Source organism: Panthera leo, chromosome B2, assembly GCF_018350215.1.
Source record: "Panthera leo isolate Ple1 chromosome B2, P.leo_Ple1_pat1.1, whole genome shotgun sequence".
NCBI lineage: Eukaryota > Metazoa > Chordata > Mammalia > Carnivora > Felidae > Panthera > Panthera leo.
In genome coordinates, this window is record NC_056683.1 from 40,723,261 (window position 1) to 40,736,323 (window position 13,063).

A 13,063-nucleotide genomic window follows, 5' to 3' on the forward strand; every position below is an offset into this window, starting at 1 on the left:
GCCTCAACTTCCTTGCCTATGAACTGGGCAGATTTGTCCTGGTCCTCTACTTCCTGAGGTGTAAAATGAGGTGTTACTGAAGAAGTATGGAAGGTGGGAGAAGCTAAGAGCCACTGACCCTGAAATAATTCAGAAAAGGTTCGGTTTTTCTGTTTTGTTTTTGGTCTTACCCTCCTGCACACTATGTACTTCCTACTCTAGCTTGCCTGTGTCTATCCTGGACCCTCAAAGGCTGCTGGCCTTCACATGTTCTCTCCTTTTTCCTTCACACTTTTGCTTCCTTATGCTTGTTTTTCATCAGGATCAAAATCTGTTGGCCACGTTGTCTTCCCCAACTCCAGGCTCATCTGATCTCTTTCTCACCTGTGTCCTGGTAACCTCATGTCACTCTCTGAGGAAGCAACAAGGAAAGCTGGAAACGGAACAAAAGTCAACTTCCTGAAGTCTCATAACTGTCCCTCAACTGTCCAAATAATCCCAGAGTGCAGACAATACAAAAGTAACCTATTGTGGAATATGCTGGGAAAAGAACCCTGGAGTCAATTCAGAGAGCCAGCAAAGGTTTGCCCTGAAAGGACTTTTTTTTTTTTTTTTTAATGTTTATTTTTGAGAAAGAGTGAGATAGAGTGTGAGCGGAGGAGGGGCACAGAGAGAGGGAGACACAGAATCCGAAGCAGGCTCCAGGCTCGGAGCCGTCAGCACAGAGCCCAATGTGGGGCTCAAATTCACGAACCGTGAGATCATGACCTGAGCTGAAGTCGGACACCCAACCCACTGAGCCACCCAGTCACCCACCCAGTCTCTTTTGAGAGAGAGTGACAAAGGGCACGTGCAAGGGTAAAGGGCAGAGAGAAAAGAAGAGAGAAAATCCCAAGCAGGCTCTGCACTGACAGCGGGGCTGAATCCCACGAACCATGAAATCATGACCTGAGCTGAAATCAAGAGTTGGGTGCTTAACCAACTGAGCCGCCCAGGCACCCCAGGAAAGACAAAGATTGAAGAAAAGACTGAAGAACCATTAGGCTTGAGAAAGACAGGAACAAGGAAACTCCAGATCTTAGTAGGTGGAAATCCTTAAAGTCTTGCCCCAAACCTCCTATGTTTCTTCCATTATCACTCTGCTCAAGATTCAAAACCCAGAGTTTAGTGTCTCATGCCCCCTCCCACTAGGGAGATGGAAGGAGTTTAAAAGATCTTTCAGAGACACCCCTTCAACTTATGTATTGGGAGGACAAACCTTTAGATTTGATACCCTACCCTACTCCACGATTGTACACGATGAAGTAGAGACCAGTCCACAAGAGAAATGGGATGCTGTTAGGAAATGGAAATGGTCATCAGCAGGTCAACAAAGAAGAAAAACACCATTAAGATTTCAGGACATGAAAACCTACCTCATTGCGTATAGTTGCATAGTCTTAATCATTCCCAAAAGGGGCCTATGACAACAGGCCATTCCCCATTCTCATTCGATATCCTCACTTTGAAATAAAAAGTCTTGTATCTTGCCTCACGCTGAGTCAATGCTCAGTAAACATGTATTCAGTTAGTGAATAATTTTGGATTGAGGAGGCCTCTATCACTTTTCCTCTGCATCTTGTGGAATGATGGCTTTGGCACTGAGAATAAGTACTCTCTTAGCGCCATCTGCTGGCTTCGGAAAACCTATCCTGAATTGTGGCCTCCAAGTCTCTTTCAGCCACTGTTAATAGCCCTGAAATTTCCTTCTCTCCTACTACCCTCAGTACCAGAGGACCTACCTTTTATTTGTAGATAGATACAGTTACAAAATATTGACCTATTTTTGTTCTTTGATTACTATCTAATAAACGTTTTACACTTTGGTGACCCTTGTTTTTGCCTTTTTACAAAGTAAGACACGTGTGAAGTGCTATGTTAGTGAGGAGTCTCACACCAGTCTTTGATTCCAAAGACTATGTTGTCCTTCGACATTTATTCATCAGGTAATGAGCTCTGTGTATGGCACTCTCTCTCTGGTTGGATTAGTTACAGAGCACGTACCAATATGATGCTTTGAGGTTAGCTAAAAAGCACCTGCAGGTGCCCACTATTGTGACAGGAGCTGTAGCAGATGGAGAAGTATGAGATAAATTCCCTGCCTTCAGAGCACCCAATCTAATTAGGGACACAATAAGCCAAACAGTACAGGATAAAGTCTGCGGTGATGCCTGTAAGTGCCGAGGGTCAAATAATGATGCTGGGATAAATATATATACTGTACTAAACATGTGGCAATGCCTGAAGACATTTTTGTTTGTCACATCTGGGGCAGAGGTACTACTGGCATGGAGGGGGATGCTGCTAAACGTCCCACAAAGTCCACCATGATAGAGAATGATCTGGCCCCAAAAGCCAGTAGTGCCGAGATTGAGAAACCTACGCTAGACCTTTAGGAACCGCCATGAGCAAGGCAGCCATGGTCCCTGCCCTCCTAGTATCATGAAGAAATGTTAAAAATATAATAACGGGATGAAGGAATTTAGAAAAAAGGAAAGAGACAAGAGTCTTGCTAAAGTGCAATCCATAGACCTGAAGGATGACATCACTTTGAAGCATGTTAAAAAAGTGAATATCCATTCCCCCCTCCCCCACAAACTGAATTTAAAATCTGCATTTTAGGGGCGCCTGGGTGGCTCAGTCTGTTAAGCATCAGACTTCGCTCTGTTCATGTTCTCAGGGTTTGTGGGTTTGAGCCCCAAGTCAGGCGCTGTGCTGACAGCTCAGAGCCTGGAGCCTGCTTCGGATTCTGTCTCCTTCTCTGTCTCTCTGTGCCCCCCCAACCCCGCCAAATAAACATTAAAAAAAATTTTTTTTTAATCTGCATTTTAACAAGACCACCAGGTGACTACTATGCATATTAGTGCTGGAGGCACTGCACTAGAGGTTTCCAGAATACAGGACGTCGATTATTTTTGTTTCATGAAGACCAGGAAAAAAGGAAGCAAATTCCAGATGGTGAGAGCTGTGCCAGGGAAGATTCTGACATGACAAAGAGGAATTTCTAGTTTTCGATCCAGCACTGATAACTAACCTAGTGTCTCCTGCTGCGTGTCCTACACTCAGACACTGTGCTAAGCGCTTTACATGGAACATTTCACATAATCCTCGCAACGCTATCGCGTAGGTCCACTTTATGGGTAAAGCAAACCACTGTACAGAGGGGTTAAATAACTTGCTCTGGGTCCTGCTGACGGAGCCAGGCTGACAGAACGGAAGCTGCACTCCTTACCATCCGAAATCGTCCACAAACACCTCCACCCACACGTGAGAATCAAAGTCACAGGGGCCCCAGCTCTCGCCATAAAGCAAAAAGCCTCTCCCGCCAGACGGTCTCCCTTCCCGCACACGCGCAGCCGAGGGGAAGCGGAAGGAGAGGCGCGCCCTCCACACCGGAAGTCGTAGGAAGTGGGAAGTGTTTATTTACAGCCCAGCCAACGGCATTAGCGTAAAGGAAGTGGGGCGGGGGGGGGGGGATTTCGAAGATGACACGGACTCTAGAGTGCTCGAAAGCAGTGCGAAGGAAGCTTTGTGTAATTTTCGGCAAGGAATCTGTGTTAGCGAGACCTCAGCGGTTCACTGCAGCTAACTGGCAGGACTACCCGTGTTATAAACCTTGAGCTAGAAGACACATCTCTATGGTCAAGTACACATAGAGCGGTCCTTTCTTTCCCACGTGGTGGGGCTGCGCATGAGCAGTAGCCGGTAGCCACAGCTTTGGAAACATGGCGGAGCAAGAGTGAGTGTTTGAGGTTTGAGTCTCTCCAGTGGGGTCTTGAGCATCCGGTGCCATCCACGGTGTTTGTTCTTCAGTGGCGGAAAATAAGGATACTTGTGGATTGAAGGAAGAGAATAGAAAAGACTCCAGATTACAGAGAGTGGGGTGAAGAGCAAGGAGCCGTAGGATTCGGCCTGCCGCTCAGGTGGAGGGAAGCCGCCGTCAAATTCGGGTTACTAACCTTGGGGGGCAGGCTGGAGAGTGCTAGTCTTCGGTTCACCCAGCTTGACTTGAGTATCGCCCCTGCAGATAGGTCTGTACCCACCCCAGCCCCACGGAGTTTTACTAGGAGCATGTAGCTGTTAGTGTCTTTAAAAGGCTGTGACAGTAAAAGCTTCATGGAGGCAGAGGAGGACTAGTGGCCAAGGGGTTCATGACTTCTTACTGCTTAGAAAAGAGTGAATGTTAAGGGGTCCGTTTTGAGGACTGGGGTCAGACACCACAGTTTTCAGGGAAGTCTGTCTTTCGGAATTTGAAGAGAGTAATGTTTCTCGAAGCCCAAGAGATGGTTTAGAAGCTCATTGAAAATTTGTTCTTTAAACATTATCTCTGATTGCAATTTTCCGTATCAGGCAAAGAAAAAAGATTCCTTTGGTTCCAGAAAATCTCCTGAAAAAGAGGAAGGCGTATCAGGCCCTTAAAGCCACTCAAGCGAAGCAGGCACTTTTGGACAAGAAGGAGGTAATGATGGGGCACCAAGAGAAGGGAATTAGAATGTATTTGGTGAGTTATATCTAGCATGCGTTGAACTAGATTTGGTATGGACAGTCCCTTTCCCCGTTGATTCTATTACAGCAGGTATACAGTTCATGTCTTCATTTAACAAATATTTCTAATTTTCTGCGGATAAAATGTTTGAGTAGTTTGTTAAGGAAAAGTGGAGGAGACGTTGTACTATTTGGGTTCACACCAAGTGATTTGAAAAACCAAACATTCTTTTTACTTGGAAGAAAACTTTTTTTTTGTAATGTGCCAAATAATTTTTGCTACTTGCTAAACGTTTTGAGAAGATACTTATTTTGGAGTCTGGAAGATGAAACAAGCTCATGCTTATTCTGTACTTTATGATCCTTAACACAGTGTTAGGTTCCATAAATGTTTGTTGGTAACGTTGGCTAATAGCATGTAAACTAACTTGTTTATTTATCAGAGACTTTTTTTTTTTTTGTAGTTTCTGAGTTTTCAAAACTCCTTGGGTATCTCGTTTTTGCCTTATCTAGAATAGAAGATGTTTGTTTGCTTCTTTTTGCGGAACATAGTGGGAAATACAGTCTATGGATAGTGACCAATGAATCACTGTTGTGGAAGTAAAACTAGAGGCACAGAATGGTGATGGTGGTCTGCCTTTTCTGTAGCAGAAGAAAGGAAAAGAGGTCAAGTTTAAGCGACTGGAATGGTTCCTACATGATTCCTGGCGGCAGCAACGCGACAGGGTGCGCCTCAGACGACTAGAAGTGAAACCTCACGGTTTGGAAGTGCCGGATAAACATTCCTTGGCCTTTGTTGTACGCATCCAAAGGTGAGGAACTTACCAGATTCCGTAGGCTGGGGCAAACTACTGGTTCAGCTTTAGGCCCCTTTCTAGGGAGATGAGATTTATAATAGGCTTTAAGCCACTAAGACAAGTTGTGCTAGGAACTTGGGGTTTTTCTCTTTAAGGTTAAGGAGACTGATCTGAGCAAATCCACATGAAAATATACCAAGTGCGATGAGGGTCAGCTGCTGCAAGGGCAGTACTAGTTGTGGACCCTCTAAAGCAGGAACTTGAAGCTGAGACCTGCAGACGTGGGAGGAATTCACGAGTGTTGGGGAAGGCTTTCCAGGCATAGATGCAGAAAGTCCTGAACTGTGGGAATCAAGGCATCCTTCTAGGAACTTAACCAAGGTCAAGTGGATGGAGCGTATTCAGTGCTGGGGAGAGCTCATTAAGCTTTTTCCTCATTGAGGCGGACTTTACCCAGTCTGTCTGCATGTACAACTGCCTCTTCCTGTTTCCCCTACCCACTCATCCAAACCAGAAACCTGTGGGCTTTAAATATCTTTGAGCCCTCTTTATTAACCTCCCTACCATTTCCCATAATCTCTCCTGGACCATTGTATTAGCTAACTGGGTTTCCCTGCCTCTGGTATCATGGTTTCAGATCCATCTGATATGCTCTCCTCAGTGGTGGTCAATCAGAAAGTTGATTGTGTCCCTTGTACCTAAAATCTTTTCGTGCTTTTACTGCCCGCAGAGTCCAGCTTCCTTTGCTTAACATGCACAGCCCTCCACACTCAACTCATACACACCCCACACGAAATCAGGGCCCATTCTGTTCCTATAGCATTGCCCCACATCATGTGAGAATGACCTGTTTACATAGCTGCCACCTTCTGACCTCACCTGTGAGGCACAGTCTGTGTCTTGCTCTCTGGATGCCCTGTAGTGGCAGTCATTTCATAGGTCCTTGCCAGACTGACAAAAACTGAATAGAACCTGACTTTCTCTGTCATTCATTTCAGGATTAATGGGGTGAGTTCACTGGTGCAGAGGACCATTGCAAGGCTTCGCCTGAAGAAGATTTTCAGTGGTGTCTTTTTCAGAGTGACCCCCCAGACCATAAAAACGCTGCGTATAGTGGAACCGTATGTGGCCTGGGGGTGAGTAAGGTTTTGTGTGTGTGGATTCATATTAGATTGTATGTGAGCCTGATGAGAACATTAGCATGCGAGTGTTATCCTCCAGGGCTCGTGTTGCTATGTTGAAGAAACATTTTGTGGTGACCACAGTTCCCAGAAATCAGCTGCCAGCCATAGAACTTTGGAACATGGGGCAGACAGAGCAGGAGGTGGTGCTGCTGCTGACGTGACAAGAAAAGTACCATGGCAGGGCTTGTTCGCTTGTAAGCTAAGGCTGAGTAAGATGGGTAGAAGAGAAGTTAATTCTTGGGAGTCTTGGGGCAGAGCTGGGGGCAGTGCTTGTGTAAGAGTAGTGTGTTCTTTCATGGTCGCCTGGCAGGCTCAGTCAGAAAAGCGTGTGACTCTTGATCTTGGGGTCATGAGTTCGAGTAGTCTTCTTTCAAACATTAAAACCCAGCAAGCGCTTGGATTTAACCATCTTGAGTAGAGGATTCTATAAGGCCAAAGTCCTGGATTGTAAGCCAGTGTTTGTTTTATTTTTGCCTCGGAAAGTAATTTTTTTTTTTTTTTTTTTTTTTTGCACAATCAACATTTCTATCCATAAATTGTAATTTTTAATTACATAGGGCCACTCTGGTTTTTTCCTTGCTTGTGTGCTTGCAGGCATCCCAGCTGCAGCGTGATTGCACTTTTTGGTGGGGAGAAGGGGTAGTAGGAGAATCCCTCCTCAGCCAGGCTACAGGACTGAGTGACCAGTGTGGGCAGTGTGCCAGGGGCTGATAAGGCTGTACTTTATTCTGCCTCACATAGATTTCCAAATCTGAAGTCTGTCCGGGAACTCATCTTGAAACGTGGACAAGCCAAGGTCAAGAATAAAACCATCCCTTTGACAGACAACACAGTGATTGAGGAGCATCTGGGTGAGTGTTGCATCTTAGGGGTCAGTTGGGCAGAAAGCAAGGATCTCTGGTGGTCTTGATGTGGGATTTAGGTACTGTTTTTCTTGGAGTCCCAAGAACCTACCAGAGTGCCCAGCTCTGAGCATATAACAGCCTCATAGTATATACTGGGGAAATGTTGAATAAAGGAATCTGTATCCTTATGTTTCCCAGGGAAGTACGGTGTTATTTGCTTGGAAGACCTCATTCATGAAATTGCTTTTCCGGGGAAGAATTTCCAGGCCATTTGTGACTTCTTACGTCCTTTCCATCTCTCAGTGGCCCGTCATGCTACCAAGAATAGAGTGGGCTTTCTCAAGGAGGTGGGCTTACCAGGCTATCGAGGCGAACGCATCAATCAGCTCATTCGGCAGCTGAATTAAACCCAGGTGAGGCAGGGCTGAAAACTGGCCTTGGGCTGATGTGATGGTCCATTCTTTGCCACTTAAAAATTCTTTTTGCATTTACCAGTATCTGAGAGTAACTTTGGCGTTTGAGTGGCAGAGGGCAGGGGGAGACTGGTATCTACAAGTCTAACAGATGGAAATATGCTTGAAACAGTGAACGCCTGGTTAGGACATGGGGCATTCCCATGTGTATTCCAACAATCAGAGGCTAGAAAATGTTGAGTAACAAAAAAAATCTTCTGTATTGCTGTGGTCATTTACCTGGCATTGGGGAGAGAATATTAACTAATTTCAGAAAGGATTTGAAGATACAAACCATCTATTTTGTGGAAGGTATCTTAATTTTTTGAAATTGCTTAATCTTAGGTGCCAACTGTCATTAAATTTCTATTAATGAAGTTATGTTTTTCTTCCTCAGAATATCTGAAAGCACAGCACATTGGAGGTGTGTTTTGTCTTTTGGAATTGTTATCAGTATCTTCAAAGAAGATATTTTCTGCTATACCTTCAGAAACTAGAGGAGGGGGAGTCAAGGAAAAGATGATGACGTTCCTGGCAGGCACGTCCCATCACAGCCCAGTTCCAAGAAAAAATTCCAGTGTGTTTTCCACGTTGACTGCACTGTCACCCCTTAAGTCAGCAGAGGACTCATGCCATGGAAGAGAGAATCCTGCTACGTCACATCTTCCATTCTGGGGTTTGATGTTAGTAAATGAGTATCCAAGCATGAATACAAGACAGCAGTGGACCACGCTCAGGGCCATACTTGAACCTGGGGGTTCTTGGGGCTTTGTTTTGGAAGGAATTTAAAATATAGTTACAAAGAAGAGCACAAACACGGTTCTCAGTTGTCTCTGCTGTGAGTCTGTGTTCTGACTTTTCAGTGACCGCTTTGTGAGCTCTCAGACTTGGCTGGCCTGAAGTGTATCTGGTGGCTTCCTTACCATAGCCTGCGGTCGATTTAGTCCTTTTCTCTACCTCAGGATTTTAACCTTTTCTTGGGTCTATGAGAAGGGAAGACCCTTTTCCCAGGAAAATACGTACACTCAAATTATTGCTTGGAAATTTTTATGTTCATAGATTTCTCTTAGGGACCAAGCACCTTATGTGAGGAAGTCCTGCACTATCTGGATTGACCACCTGGGCCCTGACCTTGTTCGTCTCCTCTGGTCCCATGTCCTGTGGAAGACCAAAGCTTACCAAGGTAGCTTTTTCCCTTGGAGCCAATTGGGTATTTCCTATTAGGATCACAGTGGTGGATCCCGGAGCCCTCTGTACCATCTGCCTCAGGGAAATGCTCCCCATTTATTTCTGCTGGGCTTCAAGATGGGATTTTCTTGGTTTGGCATGGATGAAATTAGTACTATTAGGTCTTTTAGGCCCCAGGCAGCCTTTATTGAACCCTCTCCTTGCATAGTCTAGACTCCAAAAGTATTGCTCTCTACCCTGCTGGTAACCATGTATAGACCACCACTAGGGCTCCTGGGGACATAGACCTAGAAAGGGAATCTGATCCTGCTTGTGTTTTATCATCAGTGCCCCCCTCCTAGGTGGGCCTTCCTCTGTTCCTGTCACGTCATTGCCTCGATTGCCATGTGAGAAGTTGGTGAGTGTGCCAGGCATGGGTTAAGACTTGAAAACGTGTAACCACTGTGTCCCCTGGTCCGTTATGATCAGCTTTGCTGCACTTTTGGCTCATGGGGCCCTCAAACATAGCTGTGAGGTTGAATTAGAACAATGCCTTAAAATGTGCCAGGTTATGAGGTAATTAATTAGGTTGGTTGGCTCAAGAGTTAACCTGCCAAGAGTAGATGTTAGAGCTTACTCTTATATTTTAAAGAATTGTGAAATCAAATTACTTGAAGATGACGTATCAAAAGCCATGGGAAAAGAGCACTTGTGAATGTGGATGCCCAGGGTTTCTACTGCAGGTACGTTTTATAATAAATACAGGAAGGGGGCACCTGGGTGTCCTGATTTCTACTTAGGTCATGATTCCAGGGTCATGGGATTGAGCCCCACTTCAGGATCCATGCTGAGTGTGAAAACTGCTTAAGATTCTCCATCTGCCCCTCTCCCATGCTCTCTACCCCACTCCCCTTTCTCTGGGAGGAAAAAAAAAAGCTAAATACAAGAAAAACATTTCCATTCTTGCCTGCAAAGTGGAACTAAATGTAGCATGTGTGCCTCACACAGTTGTTCAAAAGGTTAAGCAAAATAACCATTAACTTGGAATTCTATGTATATAAATAAGTTATAAAAAATGTACTGCTGGGGTGCCTGGGTGGCTCAATTAACCATCCAACTTTGGCTCAGGTCACCATCTCACCCTTGGTGAGTTGGAGCCCTGCATCTGGGTCTGTGCTGACAGCTCAGAGCCCAGAGCCTGCTTTGGATTCTGTGTCTCCCTCTCTGCCCCTCTCCCGCTCGCACGCTGTCTCTCTCAAAAATAAACGTTTACCAAAAAATTAATGTACTGCTGTATCGTGCACTATGATCGACCATTCCCTGAACAAGTTGTGGAACTATCATTTCTGGGAAAAATTAGTCGTACGATTTGTAGATAGCGTATGCTAATTGTGAATTGTTCATGGCTGTCAACATACAAAACTATCAACATACACCATATATATGTTCTAGGTGTAGGGAAAACAAAAACCTTAGTTTCAGTAAGCAAGAGTAGGGGCAGTAAGCCACGTGGCCCGCCTACTTAGAGACTTCAGAAAGTAGTTGTAGGAGCTCTCCCTCTGTTCTAAGCTTCTATAGTGACCCAATTGGTTCCCAGAACCAAAGGTTCTAGTTTTTTGTTGACTGGCTTTTCTTTTAACGCTTTACGATTTTGTTGGTCTAATGTATCTTTGAAGTCATTCCAGGGCCAAGTTTAATCATTAAACCTTTTATTAGCTGCTGACCTGGAGAATGGCTAAGAATCTTGAATCCCAAGTTCATTTGCCCAACTCACAAGAATTAGCTGAACGGGGAGATAAACACTGACGTTTTCCTACATTGCTAACGAAATTCTCAGTGGGTCAGACCCCCGTTAGTGTGTCCTCAGTAGCATTTTAAAAATGAAGGCACATCTATACATCGCAGAGAGTAAAAAGTATGAAATCTGTTTCAATCATCTGTAAGGACCGAAACCGGATTTTTAAAATGAGGATCTTAGTCCAGAAATACTCGGATACAAGACAACTCCAATGACTCTCCCAGGAGGCTTAAGTTCAGCTGAGACAGGTCGGGGGCGAATGCATAAAAGATAACCGTGGCCAGCATCCAAGGTCCGAATTTATGCAGGACAGAGTCACGCTCTCCAGGTCTAAAAGGCAAAGGACTAGGAGCCTCAGGAACCCACTACAAGCCGTCAGGAAGGCGCAGTCGTTGATTCCGCCGAGCCGGGCCCCTCCAGGCGTTCTTCTACCCGGACACAAGGTCGACAGGATCTGGGTGCCTGGGGCTACTGCGGCGGCGCGGGGGCCTCAGCCGACCCCGAGGCCTCCCAGGGCTTGGGCCTCCGCGGGAGCCGGGGCGCCGTGGGTTCGCCGTGGGTCGCCGTGATGCAGCGCCTCTCCAGGCCCGGGAGCTCCCGGCCCTCCTGGACCAGCTGCAGGAGCTGCGCCAGGGTCACCGAGGCGGGGGCCGACTCCGCGGGCGGCGGGCCCGGGTCAGGGCAGACCCGACCGCTGTGCTGCTCCATGCCGGGGCGCAAGCCTGACATGCGTGCGGGCAAGCACTTCCGGGTGAGGTGGGTGCAACCACCGTCGGAGGAAATGTAGAGGAGCTCGCAGACCATACCAAGCCGGCCCAGAAAGGGGGGAGCACTTGAGAATTGCGACCTGCTCCGCGCAGAAACGCTTCGAGCACGCGCGCGCGCGCGCACACACACACACACACGCGCGCGCACACACACACACACACCCTTAGCCCACAACAGAGCTTGCAACGTGCAATGCTTTAGAAGGAATTTGAAGGCTTGCACAGAATGGGCCGTGCATGTAGACACGCTGATGCGGACAAAAAGACCCAATTTGGCACACATGCATAGGAAGGTGCACATACCTGTTTCCTTTTTTTTTTTTTTTTTTTTTTTTTTTTTTTTTAAGTAATCTCTTGGGGCTCGAGATCAAATGTCACATGGTCCTCCGACTGAGCCCGCTGGACGCTGGAGTTCAAACTTATTTTCACACATGCGCAGAAATGCGCACCTACACCTGTAGAGACCTGTGGCAAGGGGGATCTTCTCCACACCGGACTCCGCAGCTCCAGACAGAAAATAGCTGTGGACAGATTTCCAGTGACCTCAGGAGAACTGGGAACAAGTGACAGCACTAGAAAGTCTTGACACTCTCTCCCCATTTCCTACCAAGACTCTATTCCTGGTGTTCCCAGAGGGGTTGAGAAAAGATGAAGGCAGGTCAGGTGTACTACAGTCCCTCTGGCTGCTCAGAAAGTTAGTACCAACAATTCTCAGGTTTGTAAGTTTATCGAAAGCTAGCCTGATCTGGCAAACGCTGTCTTCATCATGTAATCAAAGTCTACTAATAGAACAAGCTGGCGCCATGTATCTCCTGATGTGATGCACTGAGAAGGACACTATGGGTGTAGGAATAATACATCTCTTCTCTAGTATTCCTGCCCAAAAGGTTCACCCTGAATCTAATCTTGAAGAAATGAGCAAAGCAAAGTGAGAGACATTTCTGCAAATGACTGCCTGGATGCTTTATAAATGGCAACATCATAAATGTCTCTGTGATGCCCACAAAGATGGTTATTAATATTCTAACTAGGTGGGTGGCTATGCTGACTCTCTTCTGTGGCCCCTCCAGGTCCTCTCTCCACCCTTGTCCACCGAGCTTCCAGCACACTGACATCTACAGACATTGCAATAGGCTTCGGGGTTTGGCCAATGCGGGGGGCGGGGGGGGGGGAGTGAGCAGGAGAAGAAAGAAGGAGAAGGAGGCCAGGGTATTTATTCCTCAGTTTCTCTCCCTCCAGGATTCCCACTGGCTGCAGGGTCCTGATTTCTGGTTTTGGGGCCCTGCCATTGCTCTCCTCACCTCTTCAGGCCTGTTACCAGTTCTAGGCACGGCATTATCACTTGGGATTTCCCTTCACCTTTCCACCCTCTATAAATAGTCCCTTTATTAAATTCTCCTCAAATTATCCAATACATGTGTGTCCTCTGTTTCCTGTCCACACTCACCCATAAAGGAATTGGCTCCAGGAACAGCCTCAGATAGAATACTGAGATTGGACTGATCATAAATTCAGAGCACAGGGGAAGCCTCTTTGCAGCGGGGGAAGAA

The 13,063-nt window shown here is 46.3% G+C and overlaps 2 protein-coding genes across 4 annotated transcripts; one reads left to right on the plus strand and one right to left on the minus strand.

The window, feature by feature from the left end:
- The first annotated feature begins 3,497 nt into the window (after positions 1 to 3,497).
- RPL7L1 (ribosomal protein L7 like 1) lies at positions 3,498 to 8,592 on the plus strand. 3 transcript variants are annotated; one of them, XM_042938795.1, is made up of 7 exons: positions 3,498 to 3,757; positions 4,369 to 4,477; positions 5,152 to 5,315; positions 6,299 to 6,436; positions 7,226 to 7,335; positions 7,528 to 7,742; positions 8,179 to 8,592. In XM_042938795.1, the coding sequence occupies exons 1-6, from the start codon at positions 3,744 to 3,746 to the stop codon at positions 7,734 to 7,736; spliced, it is 744 nt and encodes a 247-aa protein (XP_042794729.1). In that variant the 5' UTR covers positions 3,498 to 3,743; the 3' UTR covers positions 7,737 to 7,742; positions 8,179 to 8,592. The 3 variants fall into 3 exon arrangements, with proteins under 3 accessions (XP_042794729.1, XP_042794731.1, XP_042794730.1); XM_042938797.1 differs by having other exon boundaries at positions 7,633 to 7,742; XM_042938796.1 differs by having other exon boundaries at positions 5,155 to 5,315.
- A 2,048-nt stretch (positions 8,593 to 10,640) lies between these two features.
- CB2H6orf226 (chromosome B2 C6orf226 homolog) lies at positions 10,641 to 11,485 on the minus strand. The gene has a single exon (XM_042937297.1). The coding sequence runs from the start codon at positions 11,473 to 11,475 to the stop codon at positions 11,215 to 11,217; it is 261 nt and encodes an 86-aa protein (XP_042793231.1). The 5' UTR covers positions 11,476 to 11,485; the 3' UTR covers positions 10,641 to 11,214.
- Between the last annotated feature and the right edge of the window lie 1,578 nt (positions 11,486 to 13,063).